This window comes from Phoca vitulina, unplaced genomic scaffold (assembly GCF_004348235.1).
Source record: "Phoca vitulina isolate PV1807 unplaced genomic scaffold, GSC_HSeal_1.0 scaffold52, whole genome shotgun sequence".
Taxonomy (NCBI): domain Eukaryota; kingdom Metazoa; phylum Chordata; class Mammalia; order Carnivora; family Phocidae; genus Phoca; species Phoca vitulina.
In genome coordinates, this window is record NW_022589755.1 from 10,822,720 (window position 1) to 10,848,679 (window position 25,960).

General features: G+C 50.8%; 1 protein-coding gene across 2 annotated transcripts; it reads left to right on the forward strand.

The window, feature by feature from the left end:
* Nucleotides 1–5,056: 5,056 nt before the first annotated feature.
* Nucleotides 5,057–19,549, forward strand: PLAUR (plasminogen activator, urokinase receptor). Of its 2 annotated transcripts, none has more exons than XM_032388310.1 (7): nt 5,057–5,150; nt 6,698–6,808; nt 8,118–8,261; nt 14,245–14,403; nt 14,982–15,116; nt 16,520–16,666; nt 17,771–19,549. In XM_032388310.1, the coding sequence occupies exons 1-7, from the start codon at nt 5,093–5,095 to the stop codon at nt 18,022–18,024; spliced, it is 1,008 nt and encodes a 335-aa protein (XP_032244201.1). In that variant the 5' UTR covers nt 5,057–5,092; the 3' UTR covers nt 18,025–19,549. The 2 variants fall into 2 exon arrangements, with proteins under 2 accessions (XP_032244201.1, XP_032244202.1); XM_032388311.1 differs by lacking the exon at nt 5,057–5,150 and adding an exon at nt 5,999–6,044.
* The last annotated feature ends 6,411 nt before the right edge of the window (nt 19,550–25,960 follow it).

Genomic DNA, 25,960 nt, shown 5'->3' on the forward strand with positions numbered 1-25,960 from the left:
GCTGGGGGCTTCTAGCTCCTGGTTCTTGTCTCCCCAGAGCGGCAATACTCAGGGTGATCATTATGCGCGTGTTGGCCCTGGAGCCAGACTGTTTGGGTCCAAATCCTGACTCTGTGCCTACAGGCCCTCATAGGCAAGTGACGTAGCCTCCTGTATTCTTTTCTTGTGGTCGCTCTAACAAATTAGCATCAACTTAGTAGCTTAAAACAACAGGAATGTATTCTCCTACAGCACTGGAGGTCCGAAACTGAAAGTGAGTCCTCAGGGGCCAAAATTAAGGTGTGAGCAGGCCAGTGCTTCCTCCCGAGACTCTAGGGTCCAGGGTCGCCTTGCCTTTTCCAGTAGCTAGAGCGGCCCTCCTAGCATCCCTCTGTTCTTGGCAACCTCCTCCACCTTCAAAACCAGCAGCAAAGCTGACCCTGCTTTCCTCCCCCTGTCTATAGTCAAACGTCCCCCTGCCTTCCTCCCTAAGGACACTTATGATTACATGGAGGGCCCACGGGGATCATCAGGATACTGTCCCTGTCTTGAGATCCTTGACTTAATCACACCTGCAAAGACCCTTTTTCTACATACGGTACCACTCACAGTTTCCAGGGCGTGGGTCCTGGAGCTCTTTGGGGGCCAGTTTTCAGCCGACCATGCCTCTCTAAGCCTCAGTTCCCTCAACTGTAAAATAAGATACGTGAGGATGCACTGATGTATCCAGAGAAAGCGCTCAGAACAACGCCGGGCTTAGCACGAGGACTCAATAAAAGGGAGGCGGGGAGCCTCATTTAAAGTTTCCCCTTTGAAAAAAAAATTTTTTTTAATAAAAAATAAAATAAAGGGGCAGCTGGGTGGCTCAGACGTTAAGCGTCTGCCTTCGGCTCGGGTCATGATCCCGGGGTCCTGGGATCGAGCCCCGCATCGGACTCCCTGCTCGGCAGGAAGCCTGCTTCTCCCTCTCCCACTCCCCCTACTTGTGTTCTCTCTCTCTCTGTGTCTCTCTCTGTCAAATAAAGAAATAAAATCTTTAAAAATAAATAAATAAATAAATAATAGAATAATAAAATAAAATAAAAATAAACGTTTCCACTTTGGGCCTCAGTTTCTCTACCTGGAAAGAGGGGTGTGGAGTTCGGGGGTTTCCAGCTTTCATTCCCTGAGGCGATTCCTCTTCCCCCCCCCCCCCTTTTTTTGTTTTTTTGCAGAGGGAGGCCCTGAGAGGAGACTTCCCCACATCCGGCAGGTGGCCAGGCCAGGATGGGAAAGCCACATCAGTGTCCCCTGGAGCTGGGGAGGAAATGGCCACAGCTGCACCCCCACCGACAGCCAGGCCAGAGGCGGTCTGGTCCCGAGGCGTCCGGTCGCCAGCTCAGGCAGGTGGCGGGAGGCTGAGGACGGTCGCGGACGGATGTGCGCTCACATGCGCAATTTCTCTGCGTCTCTACTTGCTCTCTCTGAGGGCCATCAGGAGTCATTCTCTCCAACTCCCTCTGCCTCTGTCTCTGTCTCTGCCTCTGTCTCTGTCCCTCCATTTCTCACCGTCTCTGTGCTTCTCTCAGGTGGAGAGATCTCTCTCCCTCTCTGACTACCCTGGAGTCAGTCCGTCAGTGGTCTCTGTCCCTCTATCTCTCTCGCTGTCTATCCCCCTCTGTCTCTCTGGATCTCTCTCCCTCTCTGACTCTGCACGAGAATCTCCCCTCCTCAGCCTGGGGAAGCCCCCGAAACCTGTGGGCCTCCCTCAGGACCCAGCAGGCAGATAGGAACCAGGCGAGGCCCAGATGAGTCATGAGGAGGAAAGAGAGGACATTCCTGCCGCTTTTCTGGGATTGCGCACACGCCCAGCCTCCTGCCCGCTCCCTCCCGTGACACGTCACTGGACCGCACAGGTGTGTGTCACCTGAGGGAGAGACAGAGGGAACGAGTCACAGAAAGACAGAGACAGAGAGACAGAAAGACAGGCCTAGAGAGACATTAAAAACAGAGACAGAAAAGAGAGAAGCAGAGAGAGAAACAGAAAGAGACAGGAAAAAAGATACAGAGACACAGACAGGGAGAGATGGAGTGACAGAGTCAGAAAGAGAGAGACACAGGATTGAGAGAGACAAACAGAGACAGAGACAAAGAAAAAGACCAAAACAGAAAAAGACGGACGGAGAGACACAGGAGGGGAACAACAGATTTGGAGAGACTAGAGCGGTCTGAGGTGGGGATGACGGGCTCCAAGATATCCCCTCATTCTTTAAATAAAAAAACAAATAAAAGGGGATGGCCTCAGAGCAGTGAGGTCATCCTGCCAGGAAGCTGGATCACAAGCCCAACTTTCTATTTCCCCACCTCAGTTGGTCTTCACACCAACAGCAAGAGGGGCCCTACTTTCCACATGAGGGAAGCCTAGGCTCTCAAGGGAAGACATCTGTTGGCCCAGGGTAGCCAAGGAGTAGTCCAGTTCTGCAGCCATTATCTCCCCTGACCTCAAACCCTCTCCCCACCCCCCATGGAGAGAAAGCTCTGGAGAGCCGGCCCAGCAATAATCTATGGCGGTTACAGTCTTTTTCCGCACACCAGGCGGTGTGCAAGAACCCTGGGTGCATTGTTTTATGCCCCTAGCACACCAGCCCTGGGAGAGAGGCACTGGTGAAGGAGCTGGAGGCACAGAGAGGTTAAGTAACCTGCCCAAGCCCACACAGCAGTGAGTAGCTGGAATTTGAACCCTCCCAGTCTGGTGCCAGCTCCCATATCTTGAACGCTAGGCTCCACTGCCTCTTAGAAGAGAGGATTTCTTTGGGACTTTTCTTGCTTTACCTTAAAATTATTACCCTAATGCTTCAATGAATTAGTAAGAATAATAATGCTATCCTCATTATTATAGTGGTAGAGGTCGCTACTACTTAACTCATTGTCTGCTATCCTCGGCCTCCCCTATTCTGTTCAAGCCACACTGGCCACTCGCTCTTCCTAGAGCTTATCAGGACATCCCCGCCTCAGGACCTTTGCACTGGCTGTTGCCTCTCCCTGGAACTCTTCCTGAATCATCTACCCAACCTCTGCCCTCACCACATTCAGCCTCTGCTCAAATGCCACCTGCTCAGGGAAGCCGGGGCAGCACCACCCCACCTACAACCAACCACACCTCACTCGTACCTCACTCGTACCCTTGTACTTCCTGCCTCCTGGTTTGTTGTTCTCTGTTTTACTTATCACTGCCTGACAGCCATAGATCAAATAACACATATTTACTCTTCATTGTCAAGGGCAGGGACTATGCTTTGTTTCCTGCTGTGTCCCCAGCTCCTCCTGGATCAGTGCCTGCCTGGTACAGAGTAGGTTCTTGGTAAATGCTGAAGGAACTTGTTGAGCCCTCCTGTGGGCCAGCAACTGTTTCAGGCATTTTCACCTGTGTTAAATTGCTCTGATGGGTCAGAAACACGTGGAGATGGAGAGACTAGATGATTTTATCTTTTACATTTTATTTTAGTTTTTTTTTTTTTAAGAAAATGAGAGAGAGAGCACACGGGAGGAGGGAGTGGGTGGGCAGAGGGAGAAGGAGAGAGAGAATCTTAAGCAGGCTCCATGCTCAGTGCAGACCCCGATGGGGGGCTCCATCTCACCACCCAGATAGAGACCATGATCGGAGCAGAAGTCAAGACAGATGCCTAACCAACTGAGCCACCCAGGTGCCCCTACATTTTATTTTACTTTTTTAAAAACTTAGTGAGGACCTTTACAAACACATAGAAAAAGGAAACAGAATGGCATGTAAGTTACCCTGATAAAAAACTGATACAATATTTTGCCTTTCTTTTTTCCTAAAGCATTTTAAAGTAAATGCAGACAGCCATGACATTCACCTCCAGGTATTTCAGTGAGTGTCTGTAAAAACTAAGAACAATTTCCTGCATAACCACAAAACCATTTTCATAACAGCAATATCTACTTCTTGGCTGAAGTGTTTGAAGGTAAATTAGAGCCATTATATTCTTTCACCCCTCAAATATTCCAGTGTGCATCTCTAATGATACAGACATTTCCCCACATAACCACAACACCATTATCCCTCCTAACAAAACTAACAAAAATCCTAACGATAACTAATGACCAGCCACAAATGTCCCATCAGGACAAGTTTCTTTTTTTAAAATGTTATTTAAATGCAATTAATTAACATATGGTGTATTATTAGTTTCAGGGGAAGAGTTCAGTGATTCATCAGTTGCATGCATGTAACACCCAGTGCTCATCACACCAGGGACCCTCCTTAATGCCCGAATGCCCGTCACTCGGTTACCCCATCCCCCCACCCCCCTCCCCTCCAGCAACCCTCAGTTTGTTTCCTAGAGTTCAGGGTCTCTTATGGTTTGTCTCCCTCTCTGATTCCCTCAGGACAAGTTTTAATCGGAGTGCTGAGGTCCTTTGCCCAAGGTCCCAGAGCAGGAGGAAGGAGAACTGGAATTTTTGGGTTGGTGGGTTTTTTGTTTTTTGTTTTTTTTGGTGAAACAAAACATATTTTATTTCAATTGTACTAGCACAAGAAGGCCCAGGAAGGCCATGGGGAATGCTCAGCACCAGCACCTAAAGCCCACACCGGCTGGCCGGCACTGCTGTTAGCCCTCGAGCCCCTGCCGCATCTGTATGATCTGGAGTAAGGCGGCACATCTTCGTCCGTGTGACCCTGGGCAGCACCAAGATGTGTCCGATAAACTGCAATCAGGGCTTGGCGCTGCTGCAGGGACTTCGCTCGGTGCTGCAGGGTGTCCCTCAGCTGGCCCTGCCTCTTGCTGGGACTCGCGCTCTGGGAAGAGAGCTGTGAAAGCCCACTGAGTGTGCGCCCCTGCAGCGTGGAGACGGCTGTGTGACCACGGCCACATGAGTCAGAGCCGAGCCTCCCCCCCCCCCCCGCCCCACTCCTGGCTGGCCGCGCCCTGGCAAAGGAAGTTTTTGAGGAGGAGGGGTCAGAGGGGGAGGAGGGGGAAGCACCCACGCATCTGGGGCTGACTCGCTCTTTCGCAAAATCTCTGGGAGGAGCCCCGGGGGCACAAAACTGTCTGGTTCCCCGGGCCAGACTGAGAGGGGCAGGGAGCCACACGGACTGGAGCTGCGGCCAGACATGGGCCGCCCGGGGCTGCTGCCGCTGCTGCTGCTGTCGCTTCAGACCTGCGTTCCAGGTAGGGACCGGGTGCCCAAAACACCTGCGCGGGGCACCGGGGCCCGAACGCAGTGAAGAGGGGGGAGGCGCGGGGTGCTCCGAGCTGGAGGAGTTGGAGGAGGGCGGCTCAGCCCCCAGCCCTCCCCCTCACGGAGTAATCCTCCAGCCAGCTGCAGCCCCACGCAGCACAGGACCCGGCCAGCAGTCGGTGCTCGGGAATACTCGTCGAGCGAAGGCTGTTAACAGCCGCCGAGTGAGTGCGCTCCTCTAACCTCCTTCCCTGCAGTTTCAAACTGGACGGGCAGAACTATTCTAGCCCTGTTTCACAGAGAAGGAAACAGGCTCAGAGCGGTCCTGGAGTAAGGGGGATTCTGGCCCGCAGCTCTCTGCGCCAGGTCGGGGCTCCCCACCGCCCCCGCACCCACCCAGCCCCTGGAAAGACCGGGAGCACGGAGCCTCCTGTTACAAAAGATCTAAATAGGCCGAACGTCGCAGAGACAGGGGCTGGGGGAAGCCAGGGCTTGTCCCTGGAGGACCCTTCCCTTTCACTATCCCCTAGCTACCCTCTCAACTCCTTTCCCGGGAAATGTACGGGAGAGGGTTGAAAAGCGAGAGGAAATTGAGAAGGCACTGAGTCAGGGCGGGGCGGTTCAGCCATGAATAACCCGGAAAGGTCTCCGGATCTTTCGCGGCCAGGAATGAGTAATGACTCTAGAAGACTGCGAATTTGTGGTGGGGAATGGACCCCAGCAGGGAAGGCCGGGTGGGCGGGTAAAGGTGTTGGGGCGGGGCTAGTGGGCCAACTTATAACCACAGGACGCGCTAGTGGGAGGGGCGAGAAACTCGGGGGAGGAGCTGGGAGCGGGGCGAGAACCTCCGGCGAGGAGCTGAGGTGCTGCGAGGAGGAGCTGAGGTGCTGGGAGAGAACTTCGGGGAGGCTATAGCAGTTGGGGTTAGAACTTCCCGAGGGCTGATGGGTGAAGTTAAAACTTTGGCCTGGACTGATGGGCGGGGAGAGAATGTTGGGGAGAAGCTATAGAAAGGAGTAGAGTCTGGGGGCATTAAGGGGGGATAGTCAGTGGGGGTCACCGGGACCTGGGGTAGAACGTAAAGATCAGCTGCAGTTGGGTGAGGGTAGAACGCCCTTAGGAGAGCTTGCGAAGCCGAATAGACCGAGGGCCGGTGGAATGGGGGAAAGGACCTAAATTGGAGCTGAGCTGGAATATCCAGATGGACAGAGAGGGTGGGGATTGGACTCAGGATAGGCCCCGCGCTGATACAGAATTCAAGGGAAAATGAGCCAGGGCGTGACTTTAGGGAAAGACTGTTGGAAAGGATAGAACTTTAGCGTAGGGGGTGTAGATAAAACGTGGGGTTATAGATAGACCGGAAGTACTGCTGACCCGAACCCAGTGTTGGAACCAAAGGGCGGACAGAATGTGGAGCGCGAACCTGAGTGCACAAGGCCTGGAGACTTGGTCCTGGTATTGGGGCATGAAGGAGCAGGGAGGGGGAGCACCGCTCGGAGCTATAACAATCTCTCCTCTCCTCCCTCTTACCCCGCAGCCTCCTGGAGCTTGCAGTGCATGCTGTGTGGGAGGATCGGGAAGTGCCAGGTGGAAGAGTGTGCCCGTGGCCAGGACCTCTGCAGGACCACGATCATGCGCATATGGGAAGGTGAGATTCCCCACTACAGCGCGACAGGGAACCTTATCTCACCAGTAATCAGGGAAATGCAAACGAAAAAGACAAGGAGACCCTATTTCATACCCACCAGATAGACAAGCTTTTAAACAATTTGACAATGCAGGGATGGATGAGGATGTGAAGCTGCAGACCCGGTTAATGAGGATAAATTCGTGCATGCACCGCACAGAGCAATTTGGCAATATCTAGTACAGGTGATGATTAGCATACCCTCCTGCCAGCAATCCAACTTCTAGGAATATGGAAACCCCGAAGAACCTTGAACACACATGCCCGGGGACACATGTGTAAGAATGTTCTTAGCAGTTATGTTTGTGATACGGGTTAGTCATCAGTCGAGGAGAAACATTATGGTATAATCACACAATGGAATGCTCCACAGCAGTTTATTTATTTATTTATTTTTTAAAGATTTTATTTATTTGACAGAGAGAGACAGCGAGAGAGGGAACACAAGCAGGGGGAGTGGGAGAGGGAGAAGCAGGCTCCCCAAGGGGCAGGGAGCCCGATGCGGGGCTCAATCCCAGGACCACGGGATCATGACCTGAGCTGAAGGCAGACGCTTAACGTCTGAGCCACCCAGGCGCTCTGCTCCACAGCAGTTTAAATGAAGGAACTTGAGCTGTAGGTATTAAAGTGGATACATCTCAAAAACATCAGGTTGAGAGGGAAAAAAGCATGTTTCAGGGTATGATATCTTTTAATATAAATAGTATATAACAATAGGCCATAAATAATGTATAAATAAATAATAGTATACATTATTATGTGTACCTAGTGTGAAAATCACCTACACCAGTGGTTGCTTCTGGACAGGGCATAAGGGGAATGGGATTTGGGGGAGTGAGCAGGAGGTTTTAACTCTATCTTTTAAATTTAAGTTCTTTTAAAAAATATCTGAAACAAATATAGCAAAATTTTCTAATATTTTATAAAATTTGGTGATGAATGAACAGTTATTTATTGTATCATTCTCTTATGCTTTTTGGCAAGCTTGTAACATTTTTCCTTTAAAGATTCCTATTAGAGGCATCTCCCTGCTAAAATCACTAAGCTGGGAGGGAGGGGTAGGTGGATCCAGACAGCCTCAGTGACAGTGTGGTCACTAAGAGGAAGTAGGCTCCCTGTGGTGGGAGGGCGAGGAGAGGAGACAGCTGGACCCCAGAGAAGAGGCCTGGCAAGGATCAGCCCTGGAAGTGGGTGACCTTAGGACCAGGAGCGTCAGAGGCTGGTTGGGTCCAGGGCAGCCTTTGGAGTAACAAAGATACATTCTTCACAGGAGGTGAAGAGCTGGAGGTGGTGGAGAGAGGCTGTGCCCACCCAGAGAAGAGCAACAGGACCATGAGCTATCGGACAGGCATGCAGATCATCACTCTTACGGAGGCCCTGTGTGGGACTGACTTGTGCAACCGACCCACCCCTGGTGAGCTGGGCAGCCCTCACGATCCCCAACCCCGCACCCATCATTCTCCTGATCCTGTCCCCACCAGCCCCGACTCTCAAATGCCAGTTTAACAAAAAGACTTAGAGAGGCTCAAGTTCTCCAGTTCCCACAGGAGAGGGTGGGAAGCCACAGATCCATGTTGCATGGTCATGTGTGCAGATTCCTCTTTCTGGGCCTGGCAAGAAAGGAAATTGGTTAAGGCCAGGCCCGTCCCAGTGACGTCAGTAAGAAGAGCACCTACGCAACCTGTTTCTCGTTCAGCCAAGCTGACCTCAAACTTTCGTCTTTTGGCGGAGGCTGAATCAGATGTTTATTTTCAAGGAAGTGACAAGAGAGGGGACGCTGGCTTCAGCTTTCTGTTAGATGTGCTTAAGGAAAGCACTGATAATCGAGTCTAAGTAATTGTTCAAATCATAGATAATATTCAGAAGATTTAACAATATCAGTCAATGCAGAAGGCATTGATCAATCCTGGACCCCCCTCTTTAGCTGATGGATCTTGGAGACATAGGGTTCTAAAGAGAGACTTGGGAGTGGTCAAGGGTCCACCAGCAAGCTTGGAGCGCAGCTGTCAATTCAGTAATTTAATAAGTGGTAAAGCGATTATCAGCCCCCATTTCTCAGGCCATTTGACCCTGCTTGTGGCGACTGGAATAGTTGGTTAAACCACATCCTGTATTTATGTGATACGGGGATACAGAAGTGACCAAGACAGCTTTGGGCCTTAGCATGGGCTTACAGTCAGTGGGGTGGGAGTGGGGGTGACAGACCCATCACCAAGCAGTGACTGCTCAGATTAGTCAGAGCCAGGATGGGGAAGCACAAGCAGAGGGGTCAGGACCATGAGACCTCTGGTCTGAGAGGGGCCAGAGCTGTAGTTGGGAAGCACAGTCCAGAATTTTCAGGGCTAAGATAAGGGAAACAGCGGCCAGAGTGATCAGGGCTGGGATGAATGAAGAATAGGGGCTGTGAGACCCTAGGGGAGATAACTGGTCAAAGAAGTTTTCCTCCAGGAAGCAACAACTAAGCTGGATCTTGAGGGATGAGCAGGAGCCAGACTGTTAAAAAGACAGTGGAAAGGGTTTTCTAGGAAGAGCAATAGACACCAAGGCCCAAAGGTGGATGAAAGTAGTATGACTGGAGGAAGGAAAAAACAAGGCAAGAGGAGCTGGAAATTGGCAGGGTCATATTACACAGGGCCTTCTAGGTTGTGGTGAGGAATATAGACCATACGGGCAGCAGGGGGAGGTCATAAAAGGGTTGAGGTTTTTTTGTTGGTTTGTTTGTTTTTTAGATTTATTTATTTATTTGAGAGGGAGAGCACACAACAAGTGGGGGGAGGGGCAGAGGGAGAGAATCTCAAGCAGACTCCCCACTGAGGGAGAAGCCTGATGCAGGGCTTGACATCATGAGCCATGAGATCGCAACCTGAGCCAAAATTATGAGTCAGACGCTTAACCGACTGAGCCACCCAGGTATCCCAAGGGTTTTTGTGGGTTTTTTTAAGATTTTTTAAATTTATTTGAGAGAGAGACAGCGAGCGTGAGCAGGGGGAGGAGCAGAGGGAAAGAGAGAATCTCAAGCAGACTCCCCACTGAATGTGGAGCCAACGGGTTGGGCAGGGGAGAAGGTTCAATCCCACAACCATGAGATCATGACCTGAGCGGAAACCAAGAGTCTGACACCCAACCGACTGAGTCATCCAGGCACCCCGGTCATAAAAGGATTTTAAGCAGAGAGTGTCACGATCAGATTTGTACTTTTGAACAAATGATTCTGACCTCAGAGGAGAGCAATGATGGAGGGAAAGTAGACGAGGGCAGTCCAACTTGGAGGTGGATGAGGTTGTCCAGATGAAGAAGAGAGTAACTGCATTAGAATGTCAACCATGCTCATGGAGAGAAGTGGGTGGATTTTAAGAACTCTTTAGCAGGTAGATGAGCAGGACTTAGTGATGGATTAGACATGGGGGTGGGTTTGCAGTTCTGGTCATGATGGAGTCACATGTATCGGACTAATCTGCCAGTGAAAGCCAGAAAAGCTGGACAAATTATAAACAATTACTTGAGGTCACTGGAGAGCAGCTAATGAAGAGAGGACCTTGAGGTGCTACAATCTTTGAAATAAGGGAAGCACAGAAATTGAGTTATGCAGAAAGCTGGCTTTATCCTTGAGTGCACTTTCCAATTCACTGCTATGAAGGGGAAATAAAACCCAAATAAGAGAGATCATTGCTAGACTGAGAAGCCAGGGGTTAGAGTCTTTCTGGCTGCCAGAGCGTCTGAAGAATGAGAGGTAGAGTCCGGGAACGTATGAAACCACAGAAAAGGGAGTCCCCAAATCTGCATATTTCCTTTAAGTCATTGGCAAGCTGTACATGCACAGGGTGAGACTCCAAGGAACTCAGCAGAAAATAGTATCTGGGAAGCTACAGAACTGAAAAAGGATTCCAGCAGGCATATGATGCTGGAGAAACCAAAGTTGTGAAGTTGGAGAGAGAGGCCTTGGTAACCACCCCAAGCTTTCTGCTAAGACCATACCCTAGGTGTAAGGGCAAAACTGAGAGAGACCAGCCCTAAAGATTCCTACATTTGGGGCGCCTGGGTGGCTCAGTTGGTTGGGCGACTGCCTTCGGCTCAGGTCATGATCCTGGAGTCCCTGGATCGAGTCCCGCATCGGGCTCCCTGCTCGGCAGGGAGTCTGCTTCTCCCTCTGACCCTCCCCCCTCTCATGTGCTTGCTCTCTCTCATTCTCTCTCTCTCAAATAAATAAATAAATAAATCTTTAAAAAAAAAAAAAAAAGATTCCTACATTTGATCTTCAGCGGGAAGAAAACTGACCTTCTTGGGAAGAAAATAACATTATTTAGAGCCTTTCCAAATTTTCATTGTGATGTCTGGCATCTAATCAAAACTTACAAGGTACCCCAAAGAAAATTGAAAGGACCAATTAACAAGAAACCTAGAGACAAATCCAACAGTAGAAACAGACTCATAATGATTCAGATAGTGGAGTTATTAGACAGGGAAATTTAAAAGAGCCATGATCAATATAGTCCAAAAAAGGGGCGCCTGGGTGGCTCAGTCGTTAAGCGTCTGCCTTCGGCTCAGGTCATGATCCCAGGGTCCTGGGATTGAGCCCCACATCGGGCTCCCTGCTTGGTGGGAAGCCTGCTTCTCCCTCTCCCACTCCCCCTGCTTGTGTTTCTTCTCTCACTGTGTCTCTCTCTGTCAAATAAATAAATAAAATCTTTAAAAATATATATATAGTCCAAAAAAATAGAGGAGAGGATAAACTTTAACAGAAATGTGGAGTCTATTTTTTAATTCTAAAATTTTTTTTAAATGTTTTATTTATTTATTCATGAGAGTCAGAGAGAGAGAGAGGCAGAGGCAGAGGGAGAAGCAGGCTCCCCACCTAGCAGGGCGCCTGATGCGGAACTCGATCCCAGGACCCTGGAATCATGACCTGAGCCGAAGGCAGACGCTTAACCATCTGAGCCACCCAGGCACCCCGGGAGTCCATTTTTTTAAAAGAGTCAAACAGGAGGGGTGCCTGGGTGGCTCAGATGGTTAAGCGTCTGCCTTCAGCTCAGGTCATGATCCCAGGGTCCTGGGATTGAGTCCCACATCGGGTTCCCTGCCCCTTGGGGAGCCTGCTTCTCCCTCTGCCTCCCTCTCTCTTTCTCTCTCTCTCTCTCTCATGAATAAATAAATAAAATCTTAAAAAAAAAAAGAGTCAAACAGGAAACACAGAATAGTGACTGAAATTAAGAACTCAATAGATGTGCTTAATAGAGCCCAGAAGCAGTGGGGCAAAAGGATTAAAGAACTAGAAGACAGGGCAGGAGACGTCTCCAGATTGGTGCCTAGATGTGGAGGATCAAGGAACCTGCCAGGTTTCTGCCCTGGGGGACTGAATGGGACCACCGCAGAGATATGGAATTCAGGAGAGAAAGAAGTTTAGAGAAGATGGAGAGCTTCCTTTGGGGCATGTAGAGATTCAGGTGTTTGAGGGATAGCAAGATGGCCTCTCCAGGAGGCAGTTGCGTGCACAAGTGTGGAGCTCAGAGAGAAGTTCCCAGCAGACGCGTGGAAATGAAGCCAGGTCAATGGATAACATCCCCATGGGAGAGAGTGTGCACTGTGAGAAATGAAAAGGGCCTAAGACAGAACCCTGAGGATGACCCACATTTAGAAGAGCGACATAAGAACAAGAGTTTATGAGGGGACCTGAGGGTGGTATGATGGCGGTGATGGCAATCCGTGTTTTCATTTTCACGGAAGTTCATGTGAGAAGACATGGGTTGTTGGCATTTTAATTATTTTTTCTTTAGGGTTGGGGAAGATTTGGCCTTAGATGTAAGTGATTCACCTAATTCCAGCAGCTGGCCTGCCGGTTGAGAGAGTGGCTGAGACAGCCCTCTCCCTTATGTAGGACTTGGCCCCAACTCAACTTGGATATTTGGGATCAGGAAGGGGAGGGCATGCCAGGCTTCCGTGTGAGCCAAGGCCTGGCCGGAGGAATGACTCTAGTGTTTCCAGGGAAAAATAATTCACCCCCTTGGCCTGGGCCAGCAGGTGTGAGAGGCTTATCACAGATCAATCAATCAAGCAAGGCTTGGATCCCTGACCCAATTGGGTAGTGCATTAATTATCTATCGCCTCAGTACAGATTGTCCCAAAACTTAAAACAAAAATGAGCAGGTATTATTTCACAAAGTTTCTGAAGGTCAGATTCTGAAGAATCTGGAAGTGGCTTAAGTAGGATGGTTCTGGATCTTTCATGAGGTTGTGGTCAAGATGACAGCGGAGCTGCCATCATCCCAAGGCTCCCAAGGGAGAGTTACTCACGTGGCTGGTCCCCTCCCGTGGCTTGGACAAAGGCCTCAGTTCCTCGCCACGTAGACCTCGCCATGGGGTGTCTGAGTGTTCTAACCGCATGACAGATGGACTTCCTCCAGACCAAGTAATCCAAGAGAGAGCCAGGAAGAAGTTGCGATGCCTTTTATGATCTAGGGCAGGAATCATACACCATCATTTCCGCAATATCCCATTAGTTACACAGGTCAGCCCTATTCTTTGTGTGTGCATACCAGGCAACAGGGGTCACTGGGGGCCGTCTCGGAGGTTGGCTACCACAGAGAACAATAGCAGGGTTTTAAGCAATTCTTCATTCATTCATTTAACAAATATTTACTAGATGTCTTCTCTGGCTCTGGCCCTGTGCTGGGTGGTGTTGGGACACAGTAATGATCAGCACAGCCCTGGCCCCACCTCCTGGGGCTCAGAGTCCAGTCAGACGGGGATGACCCAAAGTGGATGTGGCTGGGATTGGGGAGCCCAGTGGGGCACATTGATGCAGCCTCCGAGGTCAGGGAGGACTTCTTAGAGGAGGTGAAATTTGAGATGATGCCTGAAGAATGAGTAGGAGGAGACAGGGAAAGTAAGGAGCCGAGGGAGCGTGTTCTAGGCAAGGGCTGGATGCCAGTCAGCATGTACGTTCAGGGACTGTGGGAAGTCATGGGGAGTAAAGTTTGAGGGGCTAGTGGAGGGAGATGAGACAGGAGAGGTGGCCGGGACCTCTGGCCGGGACCCAGAGGTCCACACGGAGTAGCTTGGATATTATTCTGAGGGCACTGGGGAGCCATGGAGAGGTTTTGAGCAGAGCAGGCAGGGTCACATTTGAGTATTAGAAACATCCTTCTAGGGCCATGTGGGGCTGCACTGGGTGGGGTTGGGGGGCAAGGATGGAAACCAGGAGGCCAGGTATTTGAAGAAGTTCTGACCTGGTCATGGGGCTGGAAAGGAGGGGATGGATGCTAGAAAGATTCAGGAGGTGGGATGGGCAGGGCTTTGATGATTGGCTGAAGGAGGAATTGATGCTAAGTTGAGTCTTCAAAGGAGCTAGATTTCCGGAACTCTCCCCATGGAGTCTCACCCTCCTGCCCCTCCCCGAACAGGTCGGACTTCCACCTTTCCCCGAATCCGAAGCCGTTACCTCGAATGTGTTTCCTGCGCCTCATCAGATCTGAGCTGTGAGAGGGGCTGGGACCAGAGCCTGCAATGCCGCAGCCCTACAGAACAGTGCGTGGAAGTGGTGACCCACCAGAGCCTGGAAGGTGAGCTCCAACCTGCCAGCAGCATCTCCCCCCCTGCATTGCTCCTCCCCAAGGCTGCCCTTAACAAGGACCCCAGCATAACAAGGATTTAAGCAAGGTAGAAGGTTAGTTCTCTCACACACAAAAAAGTCTAGTGATAGGAAGTCCTGAGCCACTAGGACAGTTCTACCATCACCAGGAACCCAGATGCTTTCTCATTTCTTGAATATTGTTTCCATTCGCACAATTGCCTCATAGTCCAACATGGCTGCCAGAGCTCCAAACCTCATGTCCAAGTTCCAGGAAGGAGAAAGAAGAAAGGGAACAAAAAATAGGCACCCCTCCTTTTGTGGGGGTTCGCCTTTCTGGAAGTCCCATAAAACCCTTCTATTTATATCACATTGACCAGAACTTAGCCACATGATTATACCTATGGAAGCTGGAAAATGTGGTTTTGCCTAGATATATGGCTGCCCCAAATAAAATGAGGGTCCTATAATGAACAGTGAGGCAGGAAATGGAAAGATGACTGCTGCGGTGGTGGGCAAGGCCAGTCTCAGCCCCTGAACAATCTGACCTCTCTCTTCTGCCCCCAACAGGCAGTCCAAGGGACGAGCACCACACCCGCGGCTGTGGCAACCTTCCGGGCTGCCCAGGCCCCACCGGCTTCCACAACAACCACACCTTCCACTTCCTGCGGTGCTGCAACACCACCAAATGCAATGGAGGCCCAGGTGAGGGGGCAGGGGACCCACGCAGCATGAGGCCGGGGTCGGGGCAGGGAGGTGTACCCGGGCTGCTGCCCCTCACTCGCAGGCCACCCCTCCTCTCTAGGTGTCCATCTCCCCTGAAAGCCCCTCCTCAAAGAAGGCTTGTGTGGAAATTCATCGTGCCCATCAAACCTTTACCAAAGACTCCTGCTTTATACTTCCTTGAATCCTTCCGCAGCTCACCGCCCTGGTCCATGCCACCGGGAGCTCTTGCCTAGATTGTTGCGATAACCTTCTCACTGGTCCCCCTGCTTCCGCTTCTGCCGCCTACAGCCGATGCTCAACACAGCAGCAAGGGTGGTTTCTTAAAAATGTAAACCAGAGCATGTCACTCTCCTTCCTCAGGCACTGCAGCAACTCTTCTTTGCTCTCAGAGTAAAATCTAAAGACCATCCTATGCCCTCTGTAATCCAGCACCTGTCTGCCTCATGGTCTACATTGAGTTCCTGCAACTGCCAAACTCTCTCCTGCCTCAGGGCCTTTGCGCATTCAGTACCCTCCACCGGGAACACATCTCCCCCAAGAGTTTACCGGGCTGGCTACTTCTCATTTGTTAGGTCTCAGCTTAAAGTATTGTCCTCAGGGAAACATTCCCTGTCCCTCCTCTCCACTATAATCTCACTCCTTGGTGTTATTCTGTCTCCATAAACCAGTACCGTCCAACAGAACTTTCCACGGTGATAGAAATGTTCCATATCTGTACTGTCCAATATGGTAGCCACTAACTCATATGGCTGTTGAGCACTTGAAATGTGAAACTGAACTTTGAATTTTAGTTAATACGAATTCATTTCCGTGTAAATGTAAACAACCACACGTGGCTGGTGGCAACCATATTGGACAGTGTAGGTCTAAGTGGTAAGTGCTGTAGGGCAGGGACTGTTTCATCTTCCACAGCTGCTCGCCCAGTGCCTGGTCAGATAGGGGCTCAGGAGGAGCGGCGAGGTGGGATTTCTCTCACAGGTTCTATAAAGAACCCCCCAGAAGGGGCGCCTGGGTGGCTCAGTTAAGCGTCTGCCTTTGGCTCAGGTCATGATCTCAGGGTCCTGGGATTTAGTCTCACATCTGGCTCCCAGCTCAGCGGGGAGTCTGCTTCCTCTCCCTCTGCCCCTCCCCCGGCTCATGCTCGTGCTCTCTCTCCCACTCTATCTCAAATAAATAAAATCTTTAAAAAAAAAAAAAAAAAAGCCCTCCCCCTCTGAAGACAGTGCTGTTCCAATGCCTGACCACTAGGTGGCTCCATGACATCTCAGGCTGCGAGTTGACAGTTCTAGGGGAGGTAATGCAAGGAAGGACACCCCTCACCCCACCTGCCCGCACCCCCATACTAATTTCCTTGGTTTCTGTGTCACTTGTCTTCTCCCAAGTCCTGGAACTTCAAAACCTGCCTCTGAATGGCCTCCAGTGTTACAGCTGTGAGGGGAACAGCACCCATGGATGTTCCTCCGAAGAGATTTCCCTGATCGCCTGCCAAGGCCCCATGAATCAATGTCTGGAAGCCACGGGCACTAATGGTGAGCCCTTCCAGGAGGCTGGGAGAGTATACTTGTGGGTGGGGGCTTGTGGGCCACAGGTCGACTTCAGGGAGCTGGGTCTTCCTGTGGAAAATGTAGGACTTCCTTCAGGAGGGTGCAAAGTGTCGTCAGGAATGAGGACTTCATTAAGAAATGAGCGTTCCCGCCACAGAAATGTGGACCTCTCTGGGGGTGGGACTTCCCACGAGGGGGTGGGACTTCCCGCGAGGGGGTGGGACTTCCTGCCGGCGTGGCGGGCTTCCATCCTGTGCCATCCTGGGCAGGTCTCTGTTCCAGGGGTTCTCAAACCTTTTCATCTCAAAATTCCTTCGTGCTCTTAAAAATTATTACTTATGGCAGATATATCTATAGATATTTACTGCATTAGGATTAAAACTGAGATATTTTAAGAGATGTAAATTATTAATTTATTTATTACTTATTTTTTTAGAGAGAGAGCCCGCAAGTGGGGGATGGGGAGAGGGCAGAGGGAGAGGGAGAGAGAGAATCTTAAGCAGGCTTCATGCCCAGCATGGAGCCCGCATCGGGGCTTGATCTCATGACCCTGAGGTCATAACCAAGAGTTGGACGCTTAACCGACTGAGCCACCCTGGTGCCCCTATTAATTTATTTTAAAATAAATTAATTTAAAAGAAAAATACAAAATAAAACCTCATTCCATGTGAACATAACATTTTTTACTTAAAAAAAAAAATGACATTTTCCACAATGAAAACATTTAACAAGAAGACCGGTGTTGTTCTACCATTTCGCAAATCTCTTTCATGTCTGGCTTAATAGAAGATGGCTGGATCCTCATCCTCATATGGGCTTCTGCGTTCAGTCGGCTGCAAGATCACATGTCCCAGGGTTTCTGGAAAACCCCCACTGTACACTCACAAGAGTGGAAAAGTCGAATGATGCTTTAGCATTATTATGAGAGTAGTTTTGACTTCTCGGTTCCCCCAGAAGGGTCTGAGGGACCACACTTGAAACTGCTGCTTTCTTCAGGTGGGATCCGCCACAAGGTGGCAGGTCACCCGGTGAGCACTGCAGGCCCAGCCCCAGGAGCTGGGAGTCTCACACAGTCTTCTCTCTCCTCAGGGCTGGGCAACCCGAGCTACACAGTACGAGGTTGTGCAACTTCCTCATGGTGCCAGAGTCTCCACGTGGCTGAAGCCTTCAGCCTGACCCATCTCAACGTCTCATGCTGTACTGGAAACGGCTGTAACCACCCAGTCCTGGGTCACCAGCCCCGCATGGGCAGCGCCCCCCGGCCTGGTCCTGCCCACCTCAGCCTCATGGCCACCCTGCTTATAACTGCCAGACTGTGGGGAGGCACTCTCCTCTGGACCTGACCCCCCACACTCCCCTTTCCCTGGCTGGATCCAGAGGAGCCCTTTGCCCTCCCCTCAGCTCCCAGCCCTGCAGACTTGCTGTGTGACCTCAGGCCAGTGTGCTGCCCTCTCTGGGTCTCAGTTTTCCCACCTGTCTCACGGAGTTACAGAACCAGGGGAGAAAAGCTGGAGAAAGACTGCAGGCCACCAGGAGAGGTCTTGTTATGTTAGCATTGTTGTACCATTGTTGTTATTATTAATTAATATTTGTTTTATTTAATATTTTATACTTAAAGATTTTTGTACCAGGGAACAAGGCCTGATCTTCCCTTCTCCGTAGCATCTCTCTTTGGGAGGATGAATGGGCGGGGGGGCACCTTTCGCCCACCGCCTGGAATTAGGGGTCACATTGTAGGACCCAGGCATCTGGGGCCCCAGCCTTGGGAGCAGTTCTCCATGGGCTTCCATCCTAAGCCACCTCCACATCAATTTCTGGGCTCCAACTCACTCACTCAAGCACTAACTTTCCAGTCTCTTCTCCCAAGCTCCAAAGGTCAAGACTACATTGTTGTTCTAAGGAGAGGCATCTGCATTTCCTAGGGGGTTCTGAGACCTGAGATGAATGGGAGGGATAATCTGATGGCCAGAACTCCCTGGGGGCCCTGCAGTGAGGAATCAGGACAGGACTACATTTCCCCAGATGCCCCGGTGGCAAGAGATAAAAGCTGGGCTCTTTTTCCTTGGATGCCTTCAGACTGACTGAGAAAAAGAACTCTCATTTCAATTGGCACCCTTGGGGCACAATATTGAAGAATTCACGTTTCCTATGATTTGCTGAGGCAAGCCCAAAGAGACAAAATTACGTTCCCCAGGACCCTATGGCTAATGAAGAAAAGGATAAGACATCTTTCATGGTATTTGAGGGCAGGGAAGGGACGGGTTTCTTTTTAGGACCTCCTCAAATCACATAGCACTGAGCGTCACCGTGGTGGCTTAAAGAGGTGGCCTCAGTATCTCCACCTCTTTGAACGTGCGTGGCTCTGGGACTGCTTTGACCATGCCACGTTCTGGGCTTCAAGAAACTGGCTCTGGGGAAGCCAGCTGCCATGTCAAAAGCCTCCTGTGCTGAGGCTGCCGTGCTCTGGGGACGCCCACACTATTTCATGCATGGACGCCATGTGGGGAGAGAGCCCCAGATGTCTCAGCCATCTCAGCCCAGACACCAGACAAGTGGGCGAAGGAGGGGCCCTAGACGTCGCAACCCCAGCAGATGTAGCGTGCAGGAGAGTCGGGAAGCCCAGCTGTTTTTGTTTCCCAGGACTGCTGTAGTAACCAACTTTCAAACTGGGTGGCTTCCAGCAACAGAAATGTATGCTCTCAGAGTTCTGGATGCTAGAAGTCTGCAATCAAGGTGTTGGCAGTGCCGTGCTCTTTCTAAAGTCGCTGGGGAAGGATCCTTCCTGGCCTCGTCCTGGCTCCTGGGGGTTGCTGACAATCCTTGGTGTTTCTGGGCTTGCAGCCACGCTACTCCAATCTCTGCCTCTGTCCTCACGTGGCCTTCTCAGTGAATGTGGCTGTGCGGCTCCAAATCTCTCCCTCTCCTTACCAGGACACCACTCATTGGATTTAGGGACCTACCCTAATCCAGTGTGACCTCATCTTAATCCTATCTGCAAAGACCCTATTTCCAAATAAGGTCACATTCATAGGTCCTAGGGGTTAGAACTTCAATGTATGGGGCGGCGGGGGGGGGGGGGGGGGGGGGGGGGGGGGCGGGGCGGGACACACAGTTCAATCCACGACCCCAGCCAGCAGCCAGAGCCAAGGTTTCAGATTAAGTGGCCCCATATGAACCATCGCACCCACCTCCAGCTGTTCCAGCCAGCCCATTTGGGCCCCGGTTCATCGTGGAGCAGATATGCACTGATCCTGCTGTGCCTTGCTCAAATTCCTGACCCACAGAATGGTAAAAGAAAAAGGTTATGGGGGCGCCTGGGTGGCTCAGTTGGTTAAGCGACTACCTTCGGCTCGGGTCATGATCCTGGAGTCCCTGGATCGAGTCCCGCATCAGGCTCCCTGCTGGGCAGGGAGTCTGCTTCTCCCTCTGACCCTCCCCCCCTCATGTGCTCTCTCTCTCTCATTCTCTCTCTCTCAAATAAATAAATAAAATCTTTGGAAAAAAAGAAAAAGGTTATGGTTTCACACCACTGAGTTTTGGGGCATTTTGTTATGCTGCAATGTTAATGGGAATAGTCATTTGTTTGGTAGTTTGCTAACCCTCCCCACTATAATCTCCATAAAGGGCAAGACCTTTATTTGCTCACTACTACTGTATTCACAGTACCGAGATGAATAATGCCTGGAACATGGCAGGTAATTAAGGAAGAAAAGAGGGAAGGAAGGACAGGAGGAAGGAAAGATCACATCTTTAGTCTCTTACAACAAAAACTCGCTAGGGCTCTATCTCTCATGATGCCCTACAGCAGAGATGAGGCCAAGATAACATTTTCTGAGCTGCTCTACAATTAAAATTGAGGGTAGTTTCCCCTTTCCCATGATTGCCTACCACAGAAGTTGGAGGCTAGGATTACATCCACCAGGATGCCCTCCAGCAGAGCCTGGAGGCTAGGAATACATTTCCCATGATGCCTTGCAGCAGGAATGGAGGTTAGGACTGCACCTGCCATGAGACCCTGTGGCAGAGACTGGGGGCTAGGATTACATCTCCCAGCATGCCCTCCAGTGAGGATCAGAGGTTTGAAATACATGTCCCATGATGTCTTACAGCAGATCTTGAGGCTCAGGATACATTTCTCATAATGTTCTACAACAGAGTTTGTGATCAGGACCTCATCGTTAATGGCTCCCAAGTTTTTGTTCAGGGATTTCGGTTGCAAGAAATAAAATCCGTTTAAGCTGACTTAAGCAAAACAACATTATTGGAAGTTTAGAATCCAAGCAAGAGCTAGGTCTCTGGGCCTCACTAGGGACAAGAAATAGAATTGAAAAGCTGTGTGAAATCAAGGTTGTCTCCCTTTTGCAGAATCTCTCTCTGTCTCTGTCTCTGTCTCTCTCTCTTTCTCTCTCTGAATGTGTGGTTTCCCTCCTGGGCTTCCACTTTATTGTTCTGTCTCCGCATAGACCCCCTTCTTCCGCCTCACACACAGTAGCCAAATATGCCCTTGAAATGTCAAGTACCAAGAACTCCTCGTGTCCCAGTTCTAAAACTTGAGCTAGCAGACAGACCCTGATGGGGTCTAGTTGGGGTCAGTCCTCTGCCTCTGACCCTCTCTGCTACAGCCAGGGAAGTTCACATCTAAGTCAGGAAGCTGGGACAGTTGTTCAGGTCATGAACAGGCATCCACTGCTCCTGCAGCTCTCGTGGTACATGGTATGCAGCCCACTCAGCCAGAGCTGGAAAAGCAATCTGCCTGAGAGGAATCCTACCACGAGGATGGGAGACCAGCTGAAAAAGTGAACTGTCACTCGGAGTGTTTTAATCTGCAAGCAGGGCTGCCTCCTTATACTCTATATGAATCAGAAACGACACAGAGGCCAGGGATGTATGCAACCGGACACCCAACTCAAACTGGTTGAAACAAAGAAGAAATTGATTATTTAAATGACAAGAGATCATACCCTAAAGGATCCATTCAGGCTTGTCCACCTCATGGCCCCAAGATGGCCGCTGCAATTCCAGACATCATAGCCACATTCAGAGGCAATAACAAAAGGCCATCTCTTCTTGGGTCTCTTTTTTTTAAAACAAAGAGAATTTAACCCAACACTTGCAAGCCGACTTGCCCTCACATTTTATTTGCCTGACTTGTTTCATACACCTATGCCTACAACAATCACTGGAAGGGGGCATGGAACCATCATACTGAGCAAAATATATTCAGACCCCACTCCTGAGGTCTCCCTTGCGTCGTCTGGCTACTAAAGAAAGGGAGATGCCTGAACAAAATCAGGATTCTCTTAAAAAGGAAAAAGTGGGGGGGGGGGTGGCGCCTGGGTGGTGCAATCAGTTAAACCTCCGACTCTTGGTTTTGGCTCAGGTCCTGATCTCAGGGTCCTGAGATCGAGCCCTGCCTTGGGCTAGCGCTCAGCGCTGAGTCAGCTTCAGATTCTCTCTCCCTCTCCCTCTGCCCCTCCTACTCATGCTCTCTCTCTCTCTAAAATAAACAAATAGGGACACCTCAGTGGCTCAGTCAGTTAAGCATCTGCCTTCAGCTCAGGTCATGATCTTGGGGTCCTGGGATTGAGCCCCCCGAGTCAGGCTCCCTGCTCAGTGGGGAGACTGCTTTTCCCTCTCCCTCCAGTGGTGCTCTCTCTATACATATATATCTCTCTCTCAAATAAATAAATAAATCTTTTTAAAAAAATAAACAAATTAATCTTAAAAAAAAAAAAGGAAAAAGGGGGAGGGAATGTGTATTAGGGGGGAAAAACACCCAGTTTTTCTCCCATAGATGGAAAAACCCAGTTCTTCCCACTGTGTCTTTCCCCTGTGTGCCTCCTTTTCCTTCACTGTCACACTCACAACACTTCTGGTCACCAAATCTGGGGGAGTTTTCCCACGCCCAGCAATTCTCTGTGACATGGGCTGGGTGTCCCACAACTGAGCTCAATTCTGACACGATCTACCTGGAGAAGGCATCAGATCCCACAGGCAAAGGGCTCAGGCCCACAAGCACACTGCTCTTCCCACTTCAGATGCCGATCACAAGAGCAGGCTGTCACCTGTACTTCTGACCCACTGGTTAAAAATCAGAGGTTCCCATGACCCCCTCTCCGGGTTGGATTAATTTGCTAGCGTGGCTCGCAGAACGCAGGGAAACAGTGTGCTTACATTTACCAGTTCATTATAGAAGGATATGACAAAGGATACAGATGAGCATCCAGACAGAGGTGAGGCGTAGGGCAAGGTATGCGCGAAGGGGCATGGAACTCTCCACGGCGAGCACTTTCCCAGCATCTTCACAGGCTCATCAACCTGGAAGCCCCCCAAACCTTGTAACTTTTGCAATTTTATGGAGGCTTCATTCCATAGGCATGATCATTCTCTAACTCCATTTTCCACCCTTCTCCCTTCTCAAGAGAATGGGGGGCAGGGCTGAAAATTCCAAGCTTCTAATCACAGTTTGCTCTCTTGGGTGACCAGCTCTCTTCCAGGAGCCGTCCAGAAGCCCACCCAGAGTCTCCTCATTAAAATAAAAGACACTCTGGGTCGGCTGGGTGGCTCAGTCATTGAACGTCTGCCTTTGGCTCAGGTCGTGATCCCAGGGTCCTGGGATCGAGCCCCGCATCGGGCTCCCTGCTCCGAGGGAGGCCTGCTTCTCCCTCTCCCACTCCCCCTGCTTGTGTTCCCCCTCTCTCTGTGTCTCTCTGTCAAATAAATAAATAAAATCTTTAAAAAGAAAATAAAAGACACTCCTATCACCCAGGAAATTATAAGGATTTCAGGAGCTCTGTGCCAGGAACCAGGGGCAGAGACCAAATACACACTTCTAGTATCTCCCAGAATGATATTGAGTAAACAACTAACAAAGTCTGCACTATCCCAACACTTCAAAAAATTCAAGAATGGTCAACTCATGGTGTACCCATCCCACCCCCCATAGCAAGCCCAGCAGGGGGCTCCCCAATATAATTTCTCTTTAAAAAAGCTGATTTCAGGGCGCCTGGGTGGCTCAGTCGTTAAGCGTCTGCTTTTGGCTCAGGTCATGATCCCAGGGTCCTGGGATCGAGTCCCACTTCGGGCTCCCTGCTCGGCAGGAAGCCTGCTTCTCCCTCTCCCACTCCCCCTGCTTGTGTTCCTGCTCTCGCTCTCTCTCTCTCAAAAAAAAAAAAAAAATAAAACCTTCAAAAAAAAAAAAAAAAAAGCTGATTTCACCTCTGACCTGAGGGTGGAGGGAGCCTGTGGTTCATGTTTAATTTAATCAGCATAATCTCATCCCCTGGCCATTGATACTCATTCAGTGATAGGTAGGTGGCATCATCTGGGCCAATGAAACCTAATGAAAAGTTTTCTAGAAGCTTCTGGGTGAAGTTATCTCCCCACTCTGCTGAAGGAGCTTCTTAAAGCTTCTGCTCCCCCTTTCTCTCATCCCCCCTCAGTCTCCTTCAGTCTGGCTCTCTCCATCTGTCTTGCCATTTTCTCTCTCTGCCCCTCTCCACATAAGAAGGAAAGGTGTGGCCCCAGGCATCTCGCAACATGAGGGCAGCCATTTACCCTTAGGACAGAGAGACAGAAAGGCCATGCTGACACTTTTTTATATGTGACCCAATTCTCTTTCTCTTAAGCCACTTGGGTTGGATTTGCTGTCACTTGCATGAAAACTCTAATGGATAAAGCACCCTGGTCTTTGACAGGATGGGGACAGGACCACCACTCTCCTGGTGTCCTCAGAAGGGAGAAATGGTGGGTCCCAAAGAAAACAGATGAGAATCAAACCAACATCTCCCGGGTGTTGGATTCTCTTCAGCTGGAGCAGGAGACATTGGTTAGAGCCATGAGGGCAAGGGGACCTATAGGTTCTTGGGGGAAAGACAACTATTTGCTACCTACCCCCTAACCCAGTATCCCACATCTAGGTCAGACACCTCTCTTCCACCTATCCTAAGACAGAAAATGTGAGGCCTCTTTCCCTGTTTACCGAAGGGTAACCTGAGAATGGAAAAGGAAAGGAGTTGCTTGGAGCTGGGGTCCTGGGGACACAGATGTTGATGGGAGATTTGGTCCCGAGAACAGTGAGGATCCTAGAGGTCCCGAGGACTTGGGGGTTGATGGGAGTTTGGGTCCCAAAGACAGACAGGATGCTGGGAGCTGGACACTGAGGACAGAAAGGGTATCTGGAGCTGAAGTTCCCTGGTGGACCTGGATGTAGACTATTTTGGTAGTGACGGAGATAAAGAGCAAGAATTTTCATAGTCAGCATATCTCAGTTTACCTAGTTGTCAAAAGGGCATGGGAGAGGTTGAGATCTCCTACTTTCCATGGTTTCTCACTCTTCCCGGGTCCTAAACTTGGACCAGGTCTACAAGGTCCCACAGAAGTGGGCTCAGGGAGACCCATTCCCAGGAGGGAGAAGGGACCCAAGTCTGGAGGGGTGAGGCAGCAACAGTGATGGGAGAGACATGGGAAGGGCACATGGAGTGTGGGGGACTAAAAGAGATTGGGGCAGGAAGAGCAGGGAAGCTGGGTGGGGAAGCTGGTCTCTAGGGCCTGGGAGGCATCCACAGGAGCCTCTCCCTCTCTGGGGCTCAGGACTCAGGCTTCCTTCCAGCTGGTTCACTTCCAGGGACCCCTTTTGGGAGAATGATGCATGATATGGAAACACTGGATTCCCGGGTCTGGAAGGGTGGGGCCTCACCCCAGCCCCGCCCAGCCCTGCCCTGGGAATTCTTGGACCGGCCCAGACATCCCTCTGCTGCCTTCCCGGATCTCGAGGTGGCTCAGTTCACAACCTGTCATGTGACACCTTCACCTTCACTCACCTGTCCACAGAACACCTCTCACACTCACCTTTCTCACAAAACACTCCTCCTCCCTCAATGCTCACAATCTCACACAACACTCGCCTCCGCACACACCCAAACCTTCACACACACCCCTCAGTTACCTTCCCCTTTCCCCTTACCCTCACACAACACCTGCACCTTCACACACCCTTCCACCAACACCCTCACACTCACCTCTTCACACAACACCCACAACCTCTGCCCTCACCCGGCACCCTCCCATTCTCCGGCACCCCCTGCACCCCCAGCTCTTGGGGGTCGCACCCCCACCATCCCCCTTCCCCATCGTCTCGTGGCCCCCCTGGGTCTCCCGCCTCTCTCGTCCCGGCCTGGGCCCCGCCCCGGCCCCGCCCCGGCCCCGGAGCCCCGCCCCCGGGCGGGCAGGGGGCGGGGCTCGGGGGCGGGGCGGGCGGCGCGGGCGGTGCAGGTGCCG